At 42.4% G+C, this 26,409-nt stretch overlaps 4 protein-coding genes across 7 annotated transcripts; 2 read left to right on the forward strand and 2 right to left on the reverse strand.

The window, feature by feature from the left end:
* Window positions 1–7,028: 7,028 nt before the first annotated feature.
* Window positions 7,029–15,812, forward strand: bcl6aa (BCL6A transcription repressor a). 4 transcript variants are annotated; one of them, XM_042705578.1, is made up of 9 exons: window positions 7,029–7,129; window positions 10,921–11,092; window positions 11,209–11,430; window positions 11,585–12,649; window positions 13,124–13,305; window positions 13,468–13,647; window positions 13,843–13,973; window positions 14,113–14,250; window positions 14,404–15,812. In XM_042705578.1, the coding sequence occupies exons 1-9, from the start codon at window positions 7,099–7,101 to the stop codon at window positions 14,545–14,547; spliced, it is 2,265 nt and encodes a 754-aa protein (XP_042561512.1). In that variant the 5' UTR covers window positions 7,029–7,098; the 3' UTR covers window positions 14,548–15,812. The 4 variants fall into 4 exon arrangements, with proteins under 4 accessions (XP_042561512.1, XP_042561514.1, XP_042561513.1 ...); XM_042705580.1 differs by having other exon boundaries at window positions 13,468–13,638; XM_042705579.1 differs by having other exon boundaries at window positions 13,471–13,647.
* Window positions 15,813–20,628: 4,816 nt separating this feature from the next.
* On the reverse strand, window positions 20,629–23,320 carry smx5. The gene is made up of 5 exons (XM_042705584.1): window positions 23,234–23,320; window positions 22,683–22,750; window positions 22,475–22,505; window positions 22,292–22,351; window positions 20,629–21,366 (listed from the first exon to the last, which is right to left on the reverse strand). Exons 1-5 carry the CDS (start codon window positions 23,234–23,236, stop codon window positions 21,241–21,243), a joined length of 288 nt encoding a protein of 95 aa, XP_042561518.1. The 5' UTR covers window positions 23,237–23,320; the 3' UTR covers window positions 20,629–21,240.
* Window positions 23,321–23,437: 117 nt separating this feature from the next.
* On the forward strand, window positions 23,438–24,063 carry LOC122130813 (peptidyl-tRNA hydrolase 2, mitochondrial-like). Its single transcript, XM_042705583.1, has one exon. The coding sequence runs from the start codon at window positions 23,438–23,440 to the stop codon at window positions 23,993–23,995; it is 558 nt and encodes a 185-aa protein (XP_042561517.1). The 3' UTR covers window positions 23,996–24,063.
* Window positions 24,064–24,647: 584 nt separating this feature from the next.
* Window positions 24,648–26,403, reverse strand: LOC122130812 (zinc finger and BTB domain-containing protein 11-like). The gene is made up of 2 exons (XM_042705582.1): window positions 26,278–26,403; window positions 24,648–25,949 (listed from the first exon to the last, which is right to left on the reverse strand). The coding sequence occupies exons 1-2, from the start codon at window positions 26,291–26,293 to the stop codon at window positions 25,408–25,410; spliced, it is 558 nt and encodes a 185-aa protein (XP_042561516.1). The 5' UTR covers window positions 26,294–26,403; the 3' UTR covers window positions 24,648–25,407.
* Between the last annotated feature and the right edge of the window lie 6 nt (window positions 26,404–26,409).

Raw genomic sequence — 26,409 nt, forward strand, 5'->3', positions numbered from 1 at the left:
TGTGTGTGTGTGTGTGTGTGTGGTTGTGTCTGTGATATTGCTGATGCTTGCCTGTTACTTCCTGACATTTACATCACTAAAATATTGCATTACAGTTAATGTACACCACAGCTTGCACAGTCAAACTCAGCAGGTCAAGTCAGTTACAACCTCTGACAGAGAGTGCGCTGTTTGCAGAAGAGTGCCATAAAGCCGTTCACAGGTTGAACGACTGTGAGGTGGCGTCTGCGTGTCACTGTCAGTGCTGCTGTACAAGTCGTGCTCTCTCCACCCACCTCCCCACTCAGTGAGATAATGATGGTGGAGTTCCATTTTGTAGGCCGTAGGCCTCCACAGCCTCCTCATGGTAGATGCAGCCCACACAACGCGAGGCGCAGCCAGCCAAGGTAGAACAGAGGCTTCCTATTTTTAGAACACCTCTTCCTGTCTCAACATTTTACGTCTTACCACAAAAAAAAAACCTAAGTGCTTGATTTTTATGTGACTGAAGATTTGATGTAATTAAAGATCACTGCAAGCATACAGTTGTTGCATTACGCTACAATAAAAGCAACATTTAAAATACATCAATTAAAATCTATGCACAATTAAAAATATTAAACAATCTATCTCATTTAATGCAAATGCACCACTTTGAAAATAAAATGTATAACACCGGATTGGACAGGCATTGTGCTATGCACTGTTGGAATTAATTGGGGAACGGGGAAATACATTTTATATACAGTAAATGCATTTAGTTCCCGGAGCCAAAACCATATTGCATATCTTCCAACAAACAAATATGTGTCCTTAGGGCAAAGGGGCAAGTTGGGCATCCTCTATATGTCCACATAGGTCCCTGTGGAGCAGTCGTCCGCTTTGGAGACAAAGAATCAGATTATTTTGAGAATGACGGCGCTCATATTGTTTTTTTGATACCCTGTATTTCAGATTCACAAGATCGACAACTGTTTGGTTTGCAAAGAACTTACAGAAAGTAGATAAGTGCATGAATTGCATGGAATTTATTGAAAAGTATGAAGTATAGAAGTACATGAACACACATAGTTTTATATATTTAGTAAAAACAAAGAGATAACTTTCATTAAAGATTCTTCACTAAATTCCAAGAAGGCCTTTCATGCATGTCGTAAAATAATTTTTGTCAAGTGGAAAAAATACAATTTGAAATACACAATATAATGTACTTGAAACAGCTAGTTTGGCATTATCTTGCTTCTGAACAGTAACGTCCTTTGGAGAGTACTTCGACCTATCAAGGTACAGCACCAAATAGCGTTTGTCAAATCACTGCAAGTCCAGGATTTACAGAGAGAGACCCATGTTTAGAACATTTTTATTTCTTTCTCATAAATTGAATGCAAAATCACTAGCAATACATGTGAAATTAGAACTTATATATAATATATATATATATAACTTATATATTATATATATCATTGAGTGAATGAGTGGAAATTTGAATGGCTGGTATGGAAAATAATCACAACCAACCATCGAGCACCATTGACAGAAGAGAGTATTCTGCATTCTTGGTTTGAACTCATCCTTATGTCGTAAGATTTTTACACTATGAGTCATAGTATGGGGTCACTGAAGTTCAGTCTTGTTTGGGAGTTTTTTGTTCATGCTCGATCTCTCCCTATGCACACACACACACACACACACACACATAAACACACAGACATTCTCTCCCTCTCCCATAACAACAATGCGCTGACAACTCTGCAACCAGATCATAAATCTCACGTGAACTCACCTTCATGCATGCACACATATGCACATATATGCACACACACACACACACACACACACACACACACACACACACACACACACTCACACACACACACACACACACACACTCACACACACACAATCTCTCTCTCTCTGTCTCTCACTCACACACACTTGGGAAACAAAAACAGGCTACAGCGCAAGATGAAAAAAATCAAGATAAAATAGTGCATGATTGGTCTCTGGGGCTCTGGGGTGTATTGCCTGTAGTGAGTGTCATTACCCTTTACAATGAAGATGTTGACAGGAGCCTGCACACAAGGAATTACATACATAATTCAATTCATACATTCATTTGTTTATAATCATTGCAACAAACATCTGGCATCAGTATAAAATAATTTACAGACGCATCTTTTGAAAAAGTCAGTTAAATCCAGTCAGTAAAAAATACTACATCTCAATGTGTAAGGATTTTTTGCCCCCGTGTTTCTCAAACAGTTAAGGATATATATATCTCCCTTTCTTCTGCAGCGGCTCCTTTCTCTAGTAAAATGATAAGAGTCGTAGGTAGATGCATTCAAAATGGTTTGGCAGTTTCCACAGCGATGCTTGAAACGTTAAGCCACAACAATAGAAGAATAGTCTGGCACACACATTACACAAGGGGGCCGAGGATATCACAAAAGGGTGACCTAGGCTGAACAGAAAAGAGAAACCCTTTCATGAAGGATCGCCCTCAGATTTCAAATGGGTAATGCGTTTGAGGACTATCGGATGACAAACTCCTAACGATGTACCATGACACAGAGCACATCCATGTGATACATCGCAGCCTTGAGAAAACGTGTAAATGGAATGAAATACTTGTTATCATGGTTTGGATGTCTGGGACAATGGGAAAAATGCACTGTTTCTGAGCTCTCTGTGACATCATCGTCACATTGTGGCAAATGTGTCCCTGCCGGAAGGAACATCAGAGATTTGATGAGGAGGGGATCTGAGTGTGTTAGTGTCAGAGTGTCAATGCGAAAATGAAAATGTCACGTGTGCAGAGCAACACCATCCCTTGTGTCTAAATGGTGCCTTTCCCTATCTGTGTTGTTCCACAGCCCAGCACATGCTCCTGCTCTGCCCCGGGATGACCAGAGGCCGAGAGGACGCACCGCCCGCAACATGGAGTAACCATAAACAAAACTACCCAGGTGAGGCCCAAACACAAACCTGGCCACCATGCCCCCCCATAGCAGCTCATTCTGGGGCAGAGCTGGCCCGTATCTGGGCCACATCAGAGCCAGAGCCGGGCCCAGTGCCGCCCCAGTGCCGCCCGTTATCCGGTGCTGAAGCACTGCACATCGTTTAGACAATGATTGAAAAATGTTACGGAGTAATGGAGTCACACAGGTCCTAATTTGCATTGCCATGTTTTGCCAATGTTTAACTTTTTTTTTTAAATTGATCCAAGATCTAATAAAACAGAGGAGTGAGAATAACGTACGCTGACTGTTACAGCGGGTGTTGATGTGGTGTCCGAGTCATCTGTGTACATAAAGTGTATCATTAACCCACTATGTTCAAGCGCAATCAGCATAAATATATATATATATAGCATATATATATATACATTTTGCAGTCAAAACACATTCAGTTCAGTTATGTTCAGTTAAGAGGGCATGAATTCACAGCTAGTTCTTGACCCTGGATCCGAAACATGCTGGATTAGACCCAGGATCCGTTCCAGGGTCCTCTTCTATCTGATGTATGTCTGCGGGGGGAAAACCTGATGCTCAGTTATAAGACCAAAAGCTCTGATGTTTGCTGACAAGTGAATTATATACGCATTCTTCCCTTTATATACCCCCCCCATCCCAACTCCCACCTCCGCCGCTTGGAGAAGTCTGTATGACGGGATGCTAACGGGAACCAGACAACATCTGTGTTCCCTGTCACTATTCCACTCTGGACACTGATACATCATGCTGTAGGTAATGCTACAGATTATGCCCCCCTACCCCCCCCCACACACACACACACACCAACCCCCCCCCCCCCCCCCCCCTCGGCTTGTATATGCAGTGTTTGAGCAGATCCAATTATGCTTAATGGAGCATAAGGACATTAGGCAATCAGTAAAGAGAGTGAGGCCTCAGTGACAGGAGGCCAAACTTCACTGAAAACAGAACACTGTCTGCAACAGAACAGTTTAGTTCAAGTTCATATTTTACTAGATAGTTTCCCATTTATTGGGGACAAAATACACAGGATATGGCAATCCTTACGGAAATGCATTATGTGTGGTTCAAAATTATTTAAAAACAAGATACAATAAATAAAAATACGCACAAAAAGATTTCAGTTTAATTACAATTTATTTCACAATAATTGCAAACGGTTTAAAATCTACAATATTCTTATAACGCATGCATTCTGTTGAACTATTTGTTTGGGGCTTACTGAAATGTAAAAATCTCATAATAGGGCTACTGCACAGGGGTACGAACGTCTGTCCACGCTATGAATAACACACAAGATATAATACAGTTTGCGCCAACTGGTCACAGAATGAATTTTGTTTTGTGCCCCCCTTCCCCCAATACACATACAAAAACGCTAATTAGCGCACTCTACCCCAGGCACAGTTTAGTCTGTTGCTTTAGCAGTTTAAGCAGTAGGCCTACTTATAACACAACGATATGTAAACAAACAGCGTGAGGCGTTTAAAACCTGCATATCTGGCAATGTTTCAATTCATTTAATATGAAATCAGCCTGCCACATTAGCAACACTGAAAAGAAGTTGACTAAATACCAAGAACTAACTTAACCTCTGAAGGGGTTAAGTGGCTCATACACACAGTGAATTCAATTTCAATTCAAGTGAAGTCCATTTTTGCCAAACAGACGATGCAAGGGCCATAACTGAATCACTCGTGATCATGGTGTAGCATACAACAGGCGTCTCTCTCAACACCCTACATTTCGACTCATTAGAATGTTTGTCCGAAACAATATCATTAAAAGGTGGCGTCTGCAACATCAGCACCAGCCCAGCCATTGCAGGTGACAGAGGCAGATCATTTAACTTTAATGTGATTAGGCCTACAGGAAACAGCCTATGACTGATGGATATTATTTTTACGAACCACGTTTATAAGCAAATTTCTTATTCATAATATTATTGTAATTTGTATAATCATTATAAACTATTATATTCAAAACGGACTGAGAGTTTAAGAACTGAATGGACCAGTTGCAAACCGCATAACTTGACAAGCAGACATTGCCTCTAAAGTAGAAGCAACTCTCTGTGAATTCATCAAATCAACCCGTTAATGCGCTTGAACGGCCGCTCTAACAGCCAGAGGCTATGCAACTTCAGCTGTAGCCTAAAAAATGAAAGACTATGAGAATTCACATAAGCAAGAAGTTAGGGCTGCAGAAAATAAACGGTGGCAATGGAAATACGTGTGTTAAAAACATGTAAGGCCATAGTTCCTTCGTCCTATGTGTATTGACAGGATAGAGAGTGAGGAGTCGAAGGGGAGGAAGACAAAACTCGCAGATTAAGTAGAAATAGTGAGCACTTACCCTACATAGTTGTTGACAGTTTACATTTTAGTGGAACAAACGCCTTATAAACATATAACTATAGACTTATAAACGCATGGCCCTTGTAAAAATAAAAGGCAAAGTAATGTTAGTAAAACATCAGTTGGGTAGAAACACGTCTACATACAGCAAACCTGCTGGGGGTGTATAGGCCCATGCAAAGCAACGTTAGCTTATTTTAAGCTCGACTTGTCAGCCGCGGAAACCTCAGTGATTGTGTAACCATCTCAAATAACTGAACACGTGCTTGCTTTCTAAACTTTTTCTCGTGCTCTTATTTGGAAATAAAAGTAGTTCTAAAGTAACATACTTAACACTAAAATTGGCCAGATGTAAACACCTATTTGTACATACCTGACATTCACCTATTGGCTACAGACAACGAAGTGAGAAGACAAATAGATCTGATAGGCTTCATCAAAACATTTGAAACTTTAAAGTCAATGCTGAAACTTTAAATACTCCTTTTGTTAGGTTGCTTTATAAGGTAAAGATATGGCTGTTGTTTTTAGCATATGGTAAATTACATTCTTTTTGTGAAAGCTTTTCCCTGTTGTGGTAGCCTATGCATTATCAACTGTGGACATGGCCTATAGACCACGAGTGTTCATAAATATCGCACACATCACAAAAGTGTCAATTACTATCTACTGCTGTATAATATATGCAAACCTATTAACTCTCACCAACGCGCCTCTTGCCATTTCCAACGTGTTGACTGGACCAGCTCTGAAATATATCATTATCCCTGCGAAGTGAGTCCAACAGTAGTATAGACTATGTGTGAAACATACCGAAAGAATGAAAGGGGTTGGTAAAAATCAGTTGCTAAGAAGTGGTCTTGGTTTTACAGTTAAACCAAATGACTTGAGTAAATAAAACGACTCAATATCTTACAAATAGCAGGTAGTCTTCTAGTTCCAACCACGTTACAAGTACTCACAAAATTCAGTTCGCACAAGCGCGTCACAATAACGGTGGCAGTAACGATGCCAGCTGCTCGCAATCCATGTTTAACAAGAGCATCTGACCCGCCGTGATGAAGCCAACGAAGACTTCAAATACGTGCAACAACCTGGGCTACAATGTATCAATATAAATTCCTTGGGGTAAACGGGAGTTTCAAACACTACCTAAAAGAGCATAAATAATTCCCCACCAAACACACAATCGTGCCCAAAGGGCAGCAATCTACATCAGTTGCGAAAATAAGAATAAAAATACCACGGAAAAGAAATAAAAGCCTACTGTAAGAAATAAGAAACCAATGTCCGTCTAAATAACCGCTCCAGATATGTTCTGTACAGGTTATGGCTGTGGGTTTAATACAAGGAAAGACAACGAACGAATGGACACTTTGCTGATGTCATGGAATAGCAAATTAGTTCTGAGTATTTTGAGGCTGGGCTACAGGCACGGCTTACGTAGCCAATTCGTCTGCCCATGTGACCGTCTATCCATGGGATCGTCCAAGTGAAAGGGAAAATGTATTGGCCCTGGTTGAGATTTTTCACAAAATATACTCAGATTACGCATTTTATATGAATATTTTCGTGCTTTATTTCGATAGTATACATGTTATTATTGACGTTGAGTATTGCCATCTGCTAAAATTCATCAACACAGATATTGTTGTAAGCGCAAAGAAAATATGTCACTCCCCTGCCCTCCACAAATGGTACAGTCACAAGCTCAAATTCCGAGAATTGAGCTCTCCTGATTCTTAGAACTGGGGTTCTTAGAAGTGGTGATGCAAGAAGTTTCTAGGAAAGCACTACCAGGTGATTATTCTAAATTATTTTATTCATGTGTAATCTGGCGCGATGTGCTCGTGTGCTCTCAGGTTATGGGGCTAAAAAAGATGACATTCAGCCTCTTTACAAACTGTATTTTAAAGGAGTGTATTATGAATGTGTTTTACTCAGTAGTATGCTTAGGACTGCAGTTAGTCTAAAGAGTGTTGGTTAATGACAATGCTTCGAACAGATCCACCTCTCCTCCCTTGTCTGAAGTCCCTCTGTCTCTTCGCTCGCTGCGGTGGCTCAGCCGTATCTAGTCGGGAAGCGTAGGCTAGTGGTTGTTCTTCTCGACGGGAACAGAAAATAGATAAGATGTGCTCTTCGGTATCTTACCCTGAGCTGTCAGATGTGGGGATCTCTTAAAAATAAACAAGTTGTGTAAAGTGTTACGGAAAGTGTAACTTGAAGTATATGTAGACTACGTAACTTTGGAGCACGAATTGTGGAAGCATGGTGCTTCATTTGCGCTGAAGAAATACGTGTGTGCACAGAAATTATTTTGACGTATTTTCCGATATTTCATAGAGTGCAACGTAGGACGGGGACAGGACGATTTCAGAAAAGCCCGTCTGTGTTTAGTTGTTTGTTGGGGCTAATGTTTAGTTTTGAGAGTAGGGGCGTCATGTATCCTAGATTGATATGTTAGAGAAACAGTTAGTCTTGGATAAATTCGTTTTTCCTATTATAATTAATAAGTTGTTCCTGTGCAACTGTCTTGCTTTAGTCTTCATGGCAACCTTGTTTTTTTTCACTTTGCTGGTAGATTTCCACTGTCGCAGAAGTGTGTGAAGGTTTGACATTGCGCTCCTGAAAAGGAGTTGAAAACATTGCTCTAACACTATGATTATTTATAAAGCAACTAATCTTTGTCCTGCAGGGCTACACTCCTCGCTGCTAATACATTTTCAGTAAAGGTTTTTGTGACGCGATATTAAAAAGTTAAGAGCACTTTCAAAGGAACAAACTGTCACTTTCGTGCAACAGCTCGCAGGCGTTTCTGAAATCGTCTATCAAAAGTGTAGTGTTGTGCGTCAGGGAAGCAACTTTTGACTTCCAGTGCCCAATGTGTTATTCACATGTCAATAACAATTGAATAACCTTTAAGTTGGAGTGAATTTCTTGGTTTTATTATGATAATTCACTCTGACCTTTATACAGTGCGAGGCCGATAACACTTACATAGAGCGAATGCTCTTTGATATTTCAGTGCTTGAGTGACAGTTTTAAAAACGGAGCCTATTTCAAGGTGTTTGGTGACAACTCCTGCCAATACTTTGCCATTGAAGGGAGGCGGTCATAAATATCTGCCCCGTGGTGCATGTTACGAAGGTCTCATCAAGCTATTCTTAGACATGGCTAGAGCCTACTTGTTCGGTTTGAGAAATAAAGTGTTATAACGGGGAGCAGAGTAATTGATAATTTTCACAAACCACTGAATTATGCAAGATGCATGTTATCTTCCTGGGATGGATTTCCCAGTAACGGTGTCTCGTAGCGTTCAGCCGAGACTTGAAAGGTATACACTGCTAAAGTTGTTTACTTTTCAGCGTGTGTTTCCCTATCCCTTAAGAATTCCCCCAAGAGAAAGCTTCCCACGTATATTTTAAGAGACTGAATCCATGTTCCTGAATCGATTATTGTTATTCACGTAGGTTTGAGCATGCGTGAGATGAGTATGATGTAGATTGGAGCGCAGGTGATCATTATTGGAAAGAACATCAACAACAAATACGAGGCAAGCAAGTCAAAATCCCAAATCAGGACGGCTGTAGGCGAGATGTTACTCATAGATTATATTCGCAAAGGATTAACATCTAACGGCTAATTCATTTATACCTATGTTTTTTTTCTTTTCTTTTGATTTAATTAAGCTCAAAATCTAATGCAACATATTGGTATTGCATCGTAGTCAGTGCATACGTCCAGACACCAACTCAACAATTTTTGGCTCTAAAACGTTTGTTTTATCTGAAAAACTGTGTTAAGGTGTAGCTGAGTGTGTTCCAGACCAACCTTACGAAAGTATCTCTTGAAGAAGGGATACCTTAGCTTAGGTCGTTCAGGGAAACCCCTCTAAAAGTTAAGGTACATCTTAAGGTATAGCATGCGAATGGCATAGCGTTAAGAAGGCTGGGAAACTCTCCGAAGAACTTTTATAGAGCTTGTATGACAAAGTTACATTTCTATGAAGTATACAGACTCCCCATGGAGGAGCATGTATGTTATTGTCAAAATGATATCAAGGGGCTGTGACAGTTAAAATGGCACGAACTTCACAACTGGCAACACTACTTTGTTTTTATTTTTCTTTCGCGCAATATTTTGGTTGGCTTATACGCTGCTGACATCTTGTGGTAGTGATATTGACTAAACAAATAGAAACTAAACTAAACTGATACCGAGGTTGTAACGGTTGTAGTTATTAGTATATTTTTTAATCGTGGGAGCGCAGATAAACGAGGCCAAAATCCAATCACAAAGTTATGTATCTAAATAAATGACTGTTGTTTTTAGTAAAATATATAGTAAAAAAAACTCAATCCTATTCTCATCTGGTTATAGACCGTATTTTGCTTGTCAGGTGTATATTCATGCACTTATAAAATAGCTGCGTTGGCTATTTAAAGATGAACAGGTTCATTTATAGCAAATGCATATGTGTGTGATGAGACTGTTTATCGCTAGCAAAAGGAAACCGAATCCCTCACGGAGACGGAATTTAGCTTGTAACATGTGAGAAATGCTCAGATGGCGCAATTATTTAAAAACGCCAGTGTTTACCACAACGGCGCCAGATACGGAAAGTTAGGTGTATTATTTTGTAAGCCACGCACATCCATTACGGCATTAATCCTTAAATAATTGCTAAACCGAGAACGTCAGGGTTTGACAAGAGTATAAGACCGGTCACAGTTTTGGCGGTGAAAAGATTTATCCTAATGAGTTGTGGGAAGCAGTGTGTTGTTGTCACTGTTACATTTGTGTGTCCCCATTTGACTTGGAATTGCTTGTTGCTCTCGGTTTGTCATTCTTAAAATCGTATACCTCGTTTATTTTGCAAAATGCAGAATGTTTGTTTATTTATTCACCACGCAGTCCTTCAAGGAGCCCACCTTGAGACCCAACTTGGTCCCTTTTAACTTGATCATTTAGCCTAGTGTTTATCAGTGTGATGTTATTTACAAATGTTAGATAGATTGTCAGGCTGGTTACAAGAGTGGGGAGGGGAAACTGAACAGAAATGAAACGCTTGCTGTTTTACGCAATAGTTGCAAGACGGGGGAACTTAATACGGCGGGACAAATTACTCTGTGACTGCCAGCTCTTACGAAAGAAGGCAATATCATTTCATTGACCTAACTGTAAGCACCCCCAAATCATCCAGCGGTTGACACTCAGCATTGGTTATATTGTATATAGTTTGGCGCCACCTAAAGGCCTAAAGTAGGGTTTTTATACGCGGCCGTCCATCCACAAGGGATCTCTGTTGTCCTCAGTTTGATGGACTTTTCCTCATGTTTTGTGTCGGTTTGTGTTGAAAAGGAGAACATAGCTAAGCATATCACTGTAGACTCCTTGTACTTTGGAATATTTCATATTAACGCACTTACTTACTCTAACTCTCTCAGTTATAAATGTCAGTTACAGACACTGAATAATATTAGTGACTATAGTAATACCCTCTATAAGTGCTCAGTTAATAAAAGTTACTTACAGGAAATGCTTGCCCCATTTTTGTTAATGAGGTCTCTTCACCGCTCCTTATTTTACAGATCTTGACAAAATGGCTTGCGCAGCTGACAGCTGCATCCAATTCACACGCCACGCAAGTGATGTTCTGCTCAACCTAAACCGGTTGCGCAGCAGGGACATTCTCACAGATGTCACTATTCTGGTGAACAGGCAGCAGTTTCGTGCTCACAAGACCGTCCTCATGGCATGCAGGTTCGTTGATGAGAAACTGACACATTTGGCTTTTGCATGTGTGTGTTTAGGGGTGTTGAAGTCATTGTACGACGCTGCTTCCAGAATACAGTCTGACTGTTTCCTTTTGTCTATAGTGGGCTCTTCTATACCATCTTCACGGATTCACTCAAATGCAACCTGAACGCTATCAGCTTGGACCCTAAAGTGGACCCAGAGGGGTTTGCCATCGTCCTGGAGTTTATGTACACGTCCCGGCTGACGCTCAAAGAGAGCCTCATAATGGCCGTCATGAACACAGCCATCTATCTGCAGATGGACCACGTCGTCGACACCTGCCACAGGTTCATCAAGTCCAGGTAGGACTGGTGCACCTCTGCTCTTAAGGTCTGCCATGTGTGCAGTGCTGAGTCTGTAGAGCTCTGTTCTCACTGTTCTGCTCCCTCTCTCTCTCTCTCTCTCTCTCTCTCTCTCTCTCTCTCTCTCTCTCTCTCTCTCTCTCTCACTCCACAGTGACTCCTCTCTGAAACTGCCCAGGGAGGACTTCCTGGTCAGCCCTTTGCTGTTACCTCAGGACGTCCACGGCTACAGGCCCCACGACATGGCAGAGACCCTCCCCAGCCGGGTGACCCCTTTTAGGGACGGGAGACCATACGGCTCCGGCATGTTCAACGCCGTCAGCACTCCCAGCAGCTCCTACCACCTGTACAGTCAGTTCCCCGTGCAGGGGTTCCCATTCCCCCTCTGCAAGCTGACCGACGCCAAAAACACTTTTGCGGACTTCTCAAAGCCGGGCGTGATCCACCACAAGCACTGCCCGCCGCCGGAGAACCCGAGCGCGGTGCTTGCAGAGTACTCCCGAGTGGCTACCGGCGGGAGCGCAGCCGGCATGTGCCACGCAGGTGCCTACTCTGCCCGGGAGCTGGTGCGTGACGAGGAGATGAAGAGGGAGAGCCTGGAGGGGGTGGTGCAGTCTATCGGCATGAGCTCCAGGAAGCACGTCTTCCCCAGCCTGGTGGCTGAGCAGCAGTCACATCAGTCACAGCAGCATCAGCAGCAGCAGCATCAGCAGCAGCAGCAGCAACAGCAGCAGCAGCAACAGCAGCAGCAGGGGCAGCAGAAGGAGGCGGGGAAGGACCAGGGGCCTGCGGCGGAGGAAGAGATGGGACACCAACACTACCCCATCGGTCTTTCTGCCAGCGGGCGGAAGGCTCTGATGAGCAGCCCTCAGAGCCCGCTCAAGTCCGACTGCCAGCCCAACTCGCCCACAGAGTCCAGCAGCAGCAAGAACGCGGCCCTGAGCCAGGCCATGCGGCCGCCGGCCGCCCAGGCCTCCCAGGACCCGAAGGCCCGCAACTGGAAGAAGTACAAGTTCATCGTGCTGAACCAGAGCACCAAGGAGGAGGAGGCCAGCCCCCATGACACTGACATGCGCTCGCCCCAACGCCTGGGTCTGCCGCCCTTCCTGCACCCCGCCGCCTCCGAGCACCCAGACTCACAGTCCGGCACCAAGATCACAGAGCATGGGGAGGACTTCCACGTGCCCCAGGCTAGCCGTCTCAACAACATCATTAACAGGTGAGCCTCTCTTTCTAGTAGTAAACGCCAGCTGTCAGCCTTGTGGAAGTGCATCATGAGTAGAAGTTCCTCATTCAGGAGGAGTCTACTACTGTAGCTAGAAGACCGATGTTGTCTGAACCGATAGGAATTGCCCTCAGGTTTCCCTGTGCATTTGTCCTCCCTAAAATATTGAAGGTTTTGGGACTTTGTCAAACGATACCCTCTCCCACAGCCCCCTTTTCTAAAGCCAGATTGAATTTTCCTCATCCATCCCAATCCTCTTAGCACACTGGGGATTTACCTCAGAGCCAGGATGTGTGAAATTCATTGAATGTCTCGTGAATTTCAAAGCGGAATGGCAGCACTCATATCAGTGACTCTTGTGGGAAGATATCAGCAAAATGACGTTGGACTTTTTTTTTCTCCCTTTCGCTCTCTCTTGCTCTCTCTCGCTTTCTCTCTCTCCGCTCTTTTTTGTCATCTGGCTGCCAGGACTCTGGAGGGATCTCAGAGGAGCAGTGATAGCCACTCGTCGCTCTACATGAGCCACTTAAAGTGCTCGTCCTGCGGCTCCCAGTCCCCGCGTCACTCAGAGGTCTGCCCCAACACTCCTGCCTCACGCTTAGCTGAGGAGATGGCTGAGATGCACTCCGAGTACTCGGACTCCAGCTCTGGTAAGGATCTACCGTTGCAGCGCTAATTGGCGGCTTTAAGCATGCATGTGCGACATGGGCAGTTCTTGTTTTGTTTTGTTTTTTCTCAAACCCACTCCACACTCACAAGCTTTTCTCTTTCTCTCTCTCTCTCTCTCCCTCCCTCCTCACTCCCCTCCTCAGTAGAAAACGGTACATACTTTTGCAACGAATGCGACTCCAAGTTCACAGAGGAGGAGGCGCTTAAACGCCACATGCTTCAGGTCCACAGTGACAAGCCATACAAATGTGACCGCTGCCAGGCAGCTTTCCGCTACAAAGGAAACCTCGCCAGCCACAAAACGGTCCACACAGGTAAGCCAGGTACAACAGCCACGCAGTGGCATAACTCTCCATCTCTTTTTTCTTTTTTTTTTCCAACGTGTGGGAAATGGGTCTATGTTGTTAATGACATTAAGGCCTGTCACTTTATTGTTTATTTTTATTTGAAAATATAAATTGGAAGTGTTTACTTCCTGTATCTTACGTTTCTTTGCTTTTCTTTGCCTCTAATTGCAGGAGAGAAGCCGTATCGCTGCAACATCTGCGGAGCTCAGTTTAACCGACCAGCCAACCTCAAGACTCACACGCGCATCCACTCAGGAGAAAAGCCATACAAGTGTGAGACATGTGGGGCGCGTTTTGTGCAGGTGAGGGAAAGAGGGAGAGAGAGAGAGAGAGAGAGGAGACCAGCTCTCATGTTGTCATGTTAGAGGATAGTTTAACTCACTGGTCCAGCTTGAATAGGATGGAGTAAGCTAACTCTGCTGCGTTTGTTTTGTCCCACAGGTGGCACACCTGCGCGCCCACGTGTTGATCCACACCGGAGAGAAGCCATACCCCTGTGAAATCTGTGGTACACGCTTCCGCCATCTGCAGACCCTGAAAAGCCACCTACGTATACACACAGGAGAGAAGCCCTACCATGTAAGCACACTTCAAAGAAAGCTTTTCAAAGAGTGCCGATGCCACACTCATATCTTTCTAAAGCTAGTGTACTTTCTGATGCAGCCTTTTGTTATGATATGCTAAGTACGTAGTATTTATATTTATTTCTCCATTATTCTCTTCCATTTTCAGTGTGAGAAATGCAACCTGCACTTCCGTCATAAGAGCCAGCTGCGCTTGCATCTCCGACAGAAGCATGGAGCGATCACCAACACCAAGATCCAGTATCGCATGACCACGGTCGAAATGCCCACGGACCTGACCAAGACGTGCTGAGCACGCGCAGAGGCGCCAACTTGACCATGGCATTCAAAAAAAAAAAACTGACTTTGTACAATCATCCAAAATTGTAGTGCCACACTGTGTTAATGTGATGAGAGAGAAAAAAAAAAGTGTACGGGCAGTCAGTGCCATCCTAAACGGGTTTCCTCCACATGTGAACATAGAACCACAAACGGTTTCTTGTAGTCACTTTATTGTTTATATTTGCATATAAATATATAGAAATATTGGGAGTGTTTATAAGCTTTGAGTTACATAAAGCTTTATTTTGTTGAAAAAGAGGACGGAATGTAAAACAATGAAATCCAGTTTTTCGAGAATATAGTATTTTATATCAAAGAGCTACTTTTCTGAAAGTATTTGGGGAATTTTGATCGAAGGGTGGTATATTTTGGGAATTTCTGGCTGTGTAAAGAATTGTGTAACTCTATGAAAAATGAAGTTTTATATACAAACGTCATGAGTACACCATGTAGAACAACCTCCTTCATGGGAAAAAAAAATAGATATCCCGGCTGTGTCTAAAATGTTTGATATCCAAATTGTTTCCTGTTATATACTCATGAATTGATAGCTGCTCTTCTAAAAGGACAAGTGCATGAGGTAGGCAACTACTGGTGCCGTTGGGTCACATATATATAATATGAGTGACATGATGTATAATTATATCCCTCGGATTTCTCTCTGCTGGCAGGATCAATCCGAAATATAAATGTTAAAATATGCATTTAAAAATGGTACTCCTTGGGTATGACCAAGAAAATATTTTGCTTCAAATGTATTTGTATAGAACTGTGTTTTGTTTTGGTTTTTGTTTATATTTCTGTTTGCAAGTGAAGGTTTACAGTTTTGTCCTTGTACTAGAGGCTTAAGTAAAAGATTTAAAAAACAAAAAAGTGTAATATTGTCCAGTTCTATTGTTTTGTACAGACACTGTGTACTCCAGGTGCCTTTTTCTGTGGTGACTGAATTCCTTTGCATTCAGCCCAGCTCTATTAAGGTTCAACTAAAGGGCAACACCTGTCCTGTTTTTGTTGTTTGTTTGTCCGTTTGTTTATGTTAATGGTTTTTTTTCCAGTGTGTATATTTTTAAACTGCTTTTCACCAACTTTGAAAACATGCAAATTCATCATTGCTTGAGCTGTAAATCTTCAGGACTGGTTTTGGGATTGGGTGTTTTTTTTAAACCTGCATTAAGCTTATTGTACAATATAGATGTATGAATGTAAAATAAATGTATTGGATTTCTATGTATCAAACCAGAGTATACTCTGTTTATTTGCAATATATATATGGATTTAGAAACTCTGCACATCTGAAGCATGTACTGTACGTACTTTGGCAAAAGTAAAATTACATCTAGACATAAATGATGGCAGTCAACAGTTATGACACATTCTTACTCATCCTACTGTAGGATACCCAACAACAATGCAGTTAATCGAAAGTTGAATAGAGAACTGCAATGGCAGTAGCGAGAAACATGAAAGTACATGGGGAAATGTGTCCAAAAAATACACAGAGCAGAGGGAGTTGCAAAAGACAGAGACAAAAAGCTACCCGACTCTAATGGTGTTGATTGAGGCAGCCAGCCATAATTAGAGGGAAAATAAGAATGATTTACTCAGTCTTGAGTGTATCGTAGTCTAGTCATAATTTGAACATAATAAAGGTATTGCATAGAATTGCTCTTATTTTTTCACACAGCATTCAGAAATAATACAACATCCAAACGCCTCCTCACAGTGGCGACCTAGAGTAACAGTTAATTATTGGGTGTCTTCAACACTTGTCAGGTCCTCAAAAGTGAGGCCGACGTAGAAAGGACATGTTTTGTGTGACAGTACAATACAAATTCTCAGTTACTTTATGGAGTCTTTTCATTCAACCCCCACCCCCCAATCATTTTCTTTCGTGTCAAAGAGAGACATTTCTGTGTTTTGTAAACAGGTAATACCCTATATTTAAAGTGTGCAGGGGTCGTCAGGTTGGTGGAGCTGCAACCCTGGAAGAAAGCACGTGGCATGAACCAAAATAAAGACTCACAACACAGACAGCCGTCAAAACTTAGAATAGCCATGAACACGGCATAAACACACTACATACCCAGATTTATAGACCTTTTCCTGTTTGTTTACACTGCATGGTCAAAACTCAAAAATCGAAATCAAATACAGAACTAATATACAATCAGGCTAATGATCTACATGGATAGACACATCTCAGAGAAAACAGACATTTTTAAAGCAGACACCTTCCACTGAATTACCTCAAAGCTGCATATCATCCGTTTCTTCTCCATAGACTTTCAATGTAGATGCTTTAAAATGTAGACATTCTCCATTTTTTGGTATCAGATCTTGGTTTTTAAACGGTCTCTGGAGAAATCCACTAGACCGTGGACTGACAACAGTCCCAATTTTCATTTCCTATATTTAATTAATATTTGCAACACCAATTGCACAACATTTTTCAACATTCTTTAACGTATGGGCACAGTACACATTAAAACATCCTATATCTATATAGTTCAAAAGAAGAGAACGGCTGGAATGAGAGCTTAACATTAGTGTGAATAGCAGGAGGCTCCTTGATGACAGGTGAGAATAGCAACACAACTGGTCCAGTGCACCAAGGGACCAAACAGCCTTAGCACTTTTATTGAATATAATTTATAACAAATCTTGTCCAAAGACTTATTCAATTTACTATTACTGTGGAAAATCATATTCCTTCGATATGTAAATGAAACGACACGTCATGGGCTCTCTGTGAAAGAGACATGCGGAATGTTCTATAGTCTTAGAGCTCCATCCTGTGTTACAATAAAAAAAGTCATGCTCTGCCCTCACTGTATCCTGCAACTGATCTCCTCTACGATCTGCACCCCAGTCTGTCTAAACACAAATGATATTTAAATGTTACAGTATAGCAGAGTAGCATGTTTATTCACCTGGAAATAAAATTGGCCTATTGCAACATATTAGGATTACACTGTTGAAGGGTTTTACACGAAAACCTGTTTACTTGTCAGCGTTTCCTGAGCATTTCCTCAGCACTTGCTGAGGTTTAGAAATACAGCTAGTCGGTCAATAGCATTTGTTCATGTAATCTGCTTTTCCGAGTGGAATTAGGTTGACATGAAAAGTAAAATTGACTCACTGCTGAACTGCCTCCAAGCCTCAGTTGTGAAACATCCTTACCATTTACGTCATGTTCTAAGACTCCCCAATAATACCCAATAAATCCACCAATCTTACCATCATCGGATCATTGTGGAACTAACTCCTCTGATCGTACATTGTGAACTTTTCAGGTCATGGTCAGTCTACTGTAATGCACTGTAATACTTGGCAAAGGATGTTTAAATTGGATTGGATTGGCTCCCTCACTGGTTTCCATTGTGTTTCCCCTGTGATGAACTTAGAAAACCATATGGCGGAGGAGTTGACACAAGACGCAAAAGGGTTTTCCAAGTATGTGGTTTAGTGACAAAGCTGGATAAGTGAACTCCTAAACTAGCACTCCTAAAGGAAGACCCTATATGGCTTTTTATTGCTAGGACGATGAAGCCATAGGGCTCTTCTGTTGGGAGGTTTACCTATTACTCAGAACTTACCCAGGTTTATTACTAAACGAGGTGGAACGAGCTGCCTAGCACTACCAGAGCAGGGGTGTCCCTCTCTACCTTTAAGAAGCTCTTGAAGACCCAACTCTCCAGAGAGCACCTCCCTTCCCAACTTGCACTTACATTCCTGCACTTTTTTCTATTTATTATGTAAAGTAGTATTTATTGTTACACTAGGTCTCTATTGCTTGTAGCTTGATTGTTCTCTCCCTTGTACGTCACTTTGGACAAAAGCGTCTGCTAAATGACTAAATGTAAATAAAAACCACGCACTTAGAACACCCCCCACTGCAGTTCATTGAATCTGTGCAAGATCAGGTTCTGCTATGCCACAGTCTGGGCCAGTGTGTAGTGCAGGCTGTGCTGCGCTGCAGATCCAGATATATACACAGTAAGTCTCCACCCCGATCATGCTGTTTCAGAACAAAATAAATAAACACTTCAGCAAGATGGAGCTTGATAAACTTTATTATAGGAATGTTACATATTTATATAAATTAAAAAGTACAAGCATAGCCCATGTTTTGTCAATTCCCTGAATCATTCAGTCAGTATCTAGAAAATCATAAGCAACTGTTTCATTGAGGTTTTCAGGACCAAGCCTCCCATGTTTGTCTTTCTGGGTCGATATCTGGGGGGGGAACGTATAAAGCATTACTATTCAGTCATATTCCCCAACATCCTGAATAAGGGGGCTATTGATTGTACCTCTTCATCTGAATCTTCGAGTGTTGAGTTAAGTAGAGTGGAGCTGTTGGCATGGCATACCTCCACCTAGACACAAAACATAAACAACAGCACTTGAGCCCACAGAATGCTAAGGGATGAATGGAGCACTCTGTTACATAACAGCGTGCAACAGCAGCATGTGACAACACTTAAACCCCTTGCTTCACGGGGAGACTGTTTTGAAAACACTTAGCCTGTTGAAAAGGGAATGTTGTTTGGGGTAGGGAGAGGTGAAGGCATGTCCTGCGTGACCTCAACACACAGGGACATGCTGAGCTGAGGTGCACAGACAGCCTTGATTAATGACCGGAGCCGCACACCCACCTCATCCTCCGAGAACGGCTCTCTGTCCAGCTTGCACAGAGTGACAAAGCTTCTCTTCACACTTTCGTCCTGTAAAAGAACATCACCACGGAGCTAGCTTACTGCTTTCGAACAGCCTCCTGGAGAAGCAATGCTGCCCACAATTCCCTTGTTCATTGATGTCAATCAAACTGTTTACTTAGTGTGTAGACTTGACTATAAGTCTGCTTTTGTTTCTTTGTCAGGGTACAAATGCTACAACAAGAGAATGAAATAGGACATAAATGCCTTCTATATTTATCTTGACCATGCTTACCATATCCTTGCTGACAAGAACCATAGTAACACTCTTTATCATTTGAGAGCTTTTGACTGGAGAATGGCAGTTGCAAGTCAACAGACAACAGACAAATGCAGTTTTATCCCTCTGATCTTTCAGTTCGCAAGTTTCCAAGTAGGTGGTTTGGTGACAGACCTGGGTAAGTTAACTCCGAGTAAGTGATAAACCTCCTAAAAGAAGAGCTTAATTGCTTAAACAACGTACTTGGAACACCCCCCAATTCTCCATCCAAACAAGCACATCTGATCCTGATTAAGTATTAGCAGATAAAGCTCCTCATTGGTTAAGAAAGTGCCAGGCCTCACAGAGGCAAATATTACGCTGCACTACTATATTTCAATCAGCAGGTGGCAATGTTCTCCAGTGTGCCTTCCGAGATGTATGGAAATCAGGCTGACTGAGTTAATTAAACGTGACACCTATAACCAGGCTTCTTTGTGGTGGAGTGGCTTTTAGCTGTTATGCAGCTCAGCTCTGGAATCAACTTCCTAATTACCATCAAAGGTGCCAGTTTCAAACCTAGACTCAAAACCCAACTGTTCTCAGAAGCATTTTGTTTACTGTTTTAAAGCACTTTTCCATCTAACCTTTTATTTTCAGTATTCTTTCCACTCTTTTTAATGCACTTCACCTTTTTTTTTATATATATATATATATATATATGTTCTTTAATCTTCTCATTTGTAAAACGCTTTGGATAACCAATGTGTACGAGTTGTATATATACTTATATGTAAATAAACTTGCCTTGCCCTGCCTCTGTGCTACAGGAATAATTAAACTAGAGAGGGTATCACTTTAAACACTCTTTTAGTCACAAGGATAATAGCACACCAACACCTTAGGGAATCACTTAGTACAGCTGAGGCTGATGACACATGTATTGTTATCTATTATAATCAAAGGGAAATATAAAGTAGTGATGCCAACACATAAAACTAAATATGAGGGTACATGCTGCCACCCTGTGTGATTAACTGCAATTGCTTGATAGGAGCACCACATAAATATGGAAAGATTTTTTAAATGTTAAAAAATGACGACATGAAAGTAAGAATAATGTTGACAAAGAATATATGTGGTAAGTGTTTAATGCTATTGACTAACAAATACCAACAGAAATTTTACGGTTACACAGCCAATTGTTTATAGGCATCTATCTCAACTTTATTACAAAAAGATTGATATTTTAAATCAAATGACAAAGCTCAAAAGATACAAAGACTTCATAACACACACGCACACTCAATTTACACCTGCATGAGTTGTGAACCAAAGGAAATAACCCTGTCAAATTCCACACTTTTTTGCAGTAAAGTGTTTAACTGTTCACAAAAACCTCAAAGGGGGCTACAAAAAAAAAAAACATAATTTCAGCGTGGTGTAACGAACTCAATCTTTCCTCTTCCAATTGTAGACATTGACTACACGGATGACTAGATACATCCATGTTATATCACTCTCTCGGGCAAAACAAACTGAACTTATTTTGGAGGGAAACGTTTCTCTAACATATGCATATAACAGTATGTTCTGTAAATGATGTCGGATCTATATCTGTACGAAACATGCTTCTCACACAGAAAGCATAATTTCAAGAAAAACAAGAATGAAACAAGGACACACACGCCCCCACACACCCATCCCCACACACACACACAGTCACACACACACACACCAGGCTCCGTCACTGCTTCTGCTGCATGGCCTCCTTGCGTGCAGCGTCTTGTAGTAGCTGCGTGTCCACCTCGTCCGCGGGCAGCTGAACGTACCGCACCACCGAGCCGCGGATGAAGCAGTTCTTCACAGACAACTGGAAAGACAGAGCAAGGGGAAAAACCCACCACACACACTCCACAGTTAACATCAAAATATAACAATAAGAGCTACTATTCTCTCGCAGAGATACTCAAGTAAAAGTTTCTGATTTTGCATGTTGTTAAAAGTAGAACAGGCTTAACTGTTTAAGAAATCATTTTTAAGTGCCTATTCTATTTGTCACATTTAATGCAGGTGCCACTACACACAATATCATTTTATTCACAGACTATTACTACGGTAGGTCAATCATAGGGACCAACATGCAAATACTCAATACACAAATACCCAACAACCTGGGCTAAGTATTATAACACAACAGGGTACACTACCACCATCATACCAATACTTAACAACAACAGAGATGCCTAATTGGCTGGGTTGTTAAGTGGGCACCTTCCTTTATCTGTGTTTGGTTGAATTACGCCCATGACACCCCCAGAAGGCTCAACAGTGGTGTCTAGCATCCCAGACCCACACCCCTCCATACTTTCGATGGATTAGGACACATGTCAATACCAGAGACAACGGATACACCTCAAGATACACCCAAGCATTGCTAAGAGACCAAATGCCAGTCCAACCAATTTCTTCTGCTATACCGGTACTTCAGCCCATTTGCTGGTGGCTCTAAACACGCCACCTTCAGCTGTACTTACGCCCCATAGAATTAGTTGGCTCTATATATGGCCTCTTCAGCTATAGCCATGCCCCATTGATGCAGGCGTTAGGTATGCAAAGATTCAGACGATCTTGAAAAGTGGGTCAAAGTATGCCAGCATGCCAACTTCCATAACGTCTTGTGACGACAGGCTTCTTTGTGTAATGCAGGTTCATTCACATGTCCCTGCACTATTTAAATGTCTATAAAAAGGAACCCTCTAAATTAATATTAATAAAGCAAAAACAGCTTCACTCACCATGTGTGGATATTTCTCTGGGTCAGTGACGCTAATGTCTGTTAGCTTGATGTTCAGATACTAAGTAAAAAAGAAAGAAAGAAGTGGAAAAAAACATACCATCAGAAACATAATTAGTTTGTTTTAAGCCAAGGGATCATTTTTCTGTTAAGCTGTCAGTGTGATTAAAATCTGCAGTCTTACCTGATCCACAGAGTGAAGCGTGCCACATATACTGCAACAGACAAACATTCATTTTTAAAATGTCAGTCAAGATCATCAGTTGTGTTACAAGCATATTCTTTTTCAAATCTTATGTTTTGAGGATTTGAAATGCAATTACATTGACAACAATGTCTACCACTGTAATAAACATTTCATAGAAGTGTCTTATTTAGTACGTTTCCTTCACCTCAGGTCATTCTTTAGCTCCACCACCACGTCCTTGCCCACCAAAGACTTGAAGAAGGAATAGAATAGCTGTGGAGAGGGCACATTGGCATGAGTGTCAGGCACATTGGCATGAGTGTCAGGCACATTGGCCGCTTTAACAATAGGTAAGGCCTAATAACATTCTTAAGATACAAGCATCAACATATCAGCCAGACAGGCTTTAACACTACTCTGCATACCAGAGTCGACTCTGGCTACTGCTGTAGTGTTACCAGTATATATTTGCTACTTCTATCACACTTAACACTGCTATACTTGATGTGGACAACTTTGCCAGATAGACAACCAATTTGTACATTACTAGTTAGCTCGCTAGCTAACTAGCCACTACCGAGAAACATGACAATGAATGAGCAGCTTTGTTACATCGAGTGCTGTTTATAGAAAACAATTAGCTCACCGGTCAAAACAGAAACAAAATAGTGTCACAATTGTGAGCATCTAAATTTGTGAAGAGTGCGCCCTAAAACACGAAATTTACATTTAGCATTGAAACACGCTTTGCCTTACCATTTTCAAACGCTGTCTCAGACGCGCAGCAAAGTACTCACACCCGGGAACAGTGCAGTCACATTCCTATTGGCCTAAGTGTTTTGTACGTCATTACTGTGAGACACAGCCCACTGTGTCCTCTCTTGCTTTACCTATGGCAAGATAATTTCACTATGGCGCTGAAATGAAACGAGCTGTTTCGATGTTTGAGGGTGTGGTGAAATGACGGACAAACACAAGTCTTTCCCTCATAGTGCCGAAACGGATTCTTCTTATGGTTCAATGGCTGTGGGCGTTGTCACGAGCGCGTGTGGGCTTTTCCTCGGATGGCATCTCAGAGGGCGCTTTGGAAAGCCTTTCTTGAGTGTCATGACAGCCCTTCGGTATAAAAGTGGAAGCAGCTTTTTAAAAACTGGCCTCATGGGTGAAGAGGTAAAACTGACACTGGTGGTGCGAAAGGACCTCAGCATGGGCAAGGGGAAAGTGGCTGCACAGTGTGCCCATGCGGCTGTGAACGCGTATAAGGAACTTCTGAGGAGAGACCCTAAACTTCTGAAACAGTGGGAGCTCTGCGGCCAACCTAAAGTGGTGGTCAAGACTGACAACGAAGAGTCCCTACTTGCACTTTATCGCCAAGCTAAGGAGTCCGGCCTCACTGTCAGCTTGATCCAGGATGCAGGGAGAACCCAGACAGCCCCAGGCTCAAGAACAGTTCTTGGAGTAGGACCAGGGCCCGGAGATGTTATAGACAGAATCACAGGACATTTAAAATTGTACTGAATGTGTATGTCAAGGCAGCAGAGATGTTCTACATATGTGTATCAATAAAACAATATTGTGTCAGGGGACCCAAATGATTCATTGCCGTCATTATCAAGAGGCTACATGAGAGTGGATTCGGCTAGTTTAGTTTGCGGTACATTTATTTACACCCACTCATGGGCTTATTCAATGTTTGTAATATAATATGAGAGAAAAAAAGACTAGTAATATAAATCATTTCCGAAATTGATATGCTATTACCACCATATTCCAGCAGATGGCGCAATTTACAAATGATGAATAGGAAATTTACACGCCCAGATTTGATGGCATCTTTGACATGTCTTTTAAAGCATAATAGATATACATGGAGGCATGCCATTGTTTACCCCAGTAAATCCCTTAATTCTTTTTACAGTTAAATTATCGCATGTGGAACAAAGATGTGATTTTATGGAATTTAATGTAACCAAGGATTGTTTTGTAGTGTAGGTACCCATTTGCAGCACTGCACAACACTTTACATCGAAATACAGTTACATACCAGTTCACATGTGGAAGAGTATATGTTGCATGACTTCTCCAGGTTGTGTGTGTTTGAGCAAAAATCTGAGCAGTGTTGGAAATCCTCTAGCTATGTATGAAAAGACAAACACACGAAAACAACATGTAGCCTCCCTGCAGACATAGTGCTTTATTTTGGCTATTTGTCTTCTCTCAGTTATATACACATACGGGTGCTAGTGTGCTGAGCCATGCTTGCACACAGGGGCCTTCTCCAGTGCTACAGCGGGGGGTTTATGGCCTTTCCTCAAACCCAACAAAAAAAACACGGAAGAACACGCACACATTTGATGCATAGAAATCCAACCAAATGGCAACAAATTGACAATTTACATAGGGTTTTCTAAATCCGTTTTTATACCCTGTGCTCTATTGTTGAAAAGAATATTATTTTCAAATGCGACACTTCATTCAAAATATTACTATACACATACTGTACATAAAGACTTTTACAAGCATTCATTCACTCGCTTGTTCACTCACACAGCGCAGGTTTATACTGACCGGGTAAGAGGAGAGGTCTGAAAAGTAAAAGCCTGCTTTGTTACAATCCCTGTACAATTCAGAATACAAATTCACAAAAAAAAGTTGTTTTTCTACATTCTGGTAGCAACCTGCGGACAGCGTATGAAATGGATGGGTAGTTACTGGCTCTACAGAACCGACTGACATGTCAGCTGATGCTGTGTGACCTCAGAGCTCACTGTCTATTCATTCATTCATTCCTTCCTTCCTTCCTTCCTCCATCCATCCATCCATCCATCCGTCCCTCCATCCATCCGTCCATCCACAGTGTGGTCTCTCTTGTCCCGATCACACGTCCCCTCCCCTGCGCCCCCACCCGGAGAGCTGCCCTCCAGGTCAGGTCACTCCACCTCAGCCACGTGGGCCACCTCCACCTCCATGGTCTGGATGACGTCGGGGGAGTCATCCAGCTTGGTCCCGGCCTGCTGGGCCAGCACGTAGTTCACCACCTGCATGATACTCCTGTCCGACAGCGTCGCCACGCCAGCAGGCGTACCGCCATCCTCCACGGACTGCGCCGCCTCCATGGCCTCCACCGTCTCCTCGGTGATGAGCACGGTCTCGATCTCCTCGGTGCCGCCGGCGGGCTCCGCGGGCCGGAGCTCCGGGGGCAGCTCCGGGGCCAGGAGGCTGACGGCGTGTTCCACCTGTGTGCCCTGGTTGTGGAACTGCAGCGTGTCCTTCTCCAGCATGATCTTGCCGGGCAGGTAGTCGCCATGCAGCTTGGTCATGTGCTTGCGTAGCGTGCGCGCGTCAATGTGAGCCTCCTGGCACACGGGGCACACGTACGGACGCTCTCCCGTGTGCGTTCGCACGTGACGCTTCAGCGACCGGGCATCGGCCCACGCCACACCACACGTTAGACACTCAAAGGGCTTTACTCCTGGGGGAAAGAACACAGTTAGGTGAGCAAGAACACATGCAATACGAATCTATGCGCCAAACTGTATTATACATGTCTGTATTGCTGTTTTTAAGATTCATATTAGTCATAAGTACAGCTTATATAGTCTGTCTGTGTGTGTGTGTACAAACAGAGAAACAAAATTGGGCATGGCTGGTTGAGCAATAGTGCATGAATCAAGCTGTATTATACAACACATACTGTTTTTTATGTATTACTGTTTTTGATGACTCATGCATACGTACTTATGTGTGTGTGTGTGTGTGTGTGTGTGTGTGTGTGTGTGTGTGTTTGTTTGAAGACTGACCCTGGTGGTTGTTCATGTGACGGCGATACTCTCTGAGCTGAGTGAACTTGCGTCCGCAGTGCTCACACTCCCTCTCCAGGTTCTGCTTGACGCGGCCCTTCTTGCCGTGCGTGGCCTTCTTTACGTGCCGGC

This window comes from Clupea harengus, unplaced genomic scaffold (assembly GCF_900700415.2).
Source record: "Clupea harengus unplaced genomic scaffold, Ch_v2.0.2, whole genome shotgun sequence".
Lineage (NCBI taxonomy): Eukaryota > Metazoa > Chordata > Actinopteri > Clupeiformes > Clupeidae > Clupea > Clupea harengus.

What these genes read in the sequence shown, in the direction of transcription:
- bcl6aa (XM_042705578.1), top strand. Translation starts at nt 7,099, where the DNA reads ATGCAAGAAGTTTCTAGGAAAGCACTACCAG. An exon ending in GTACTCGGACTCCAGCTCTG is followed by an intron (nt 13,306 to 13,467) that starts GTAAGGATCTAC and finishes TCCCCTCCTCAG; the next exon opens with TAGAAAACGGTACATACTTT. An exon ending in GTGGGGCGCGTTTTGTGCAG is followed by an intron (nt 13,974 to 14,112) that starts GTGAGGGAAAGA and finishes TTTGTCCCACAG; the next exon opens with GTGGCACACCTGCGCGCCCA.
- smx5 (XM_042705584.1), bottom strand. An exon ending in CGCTTCACTCTGTGGATCAG is followed by an intron (nt 22,352 to 22,474) that starts GTAAGACTGCAG and finishes TTTTTTACTTAG; the next exon opens with TATCTGAACATCAAGCTAAC. An exon ending in CAGAGAAATATCCACACATG is followed by an intron (nt 21,367 to 22,291) that starts GTGAGTGAAGCT and finishes CTGTCTTTCCAG; the next exon opens with TTGTCTGTGAAGAACTGCTT.
- LOC122130813 (XM_042705583.1), top strand. Translation starts at nt 23,438, where the DNA reads ATGACGGACAAACACAAGTCTTTCCCTCATAGTGCCGAAACGGATTCT.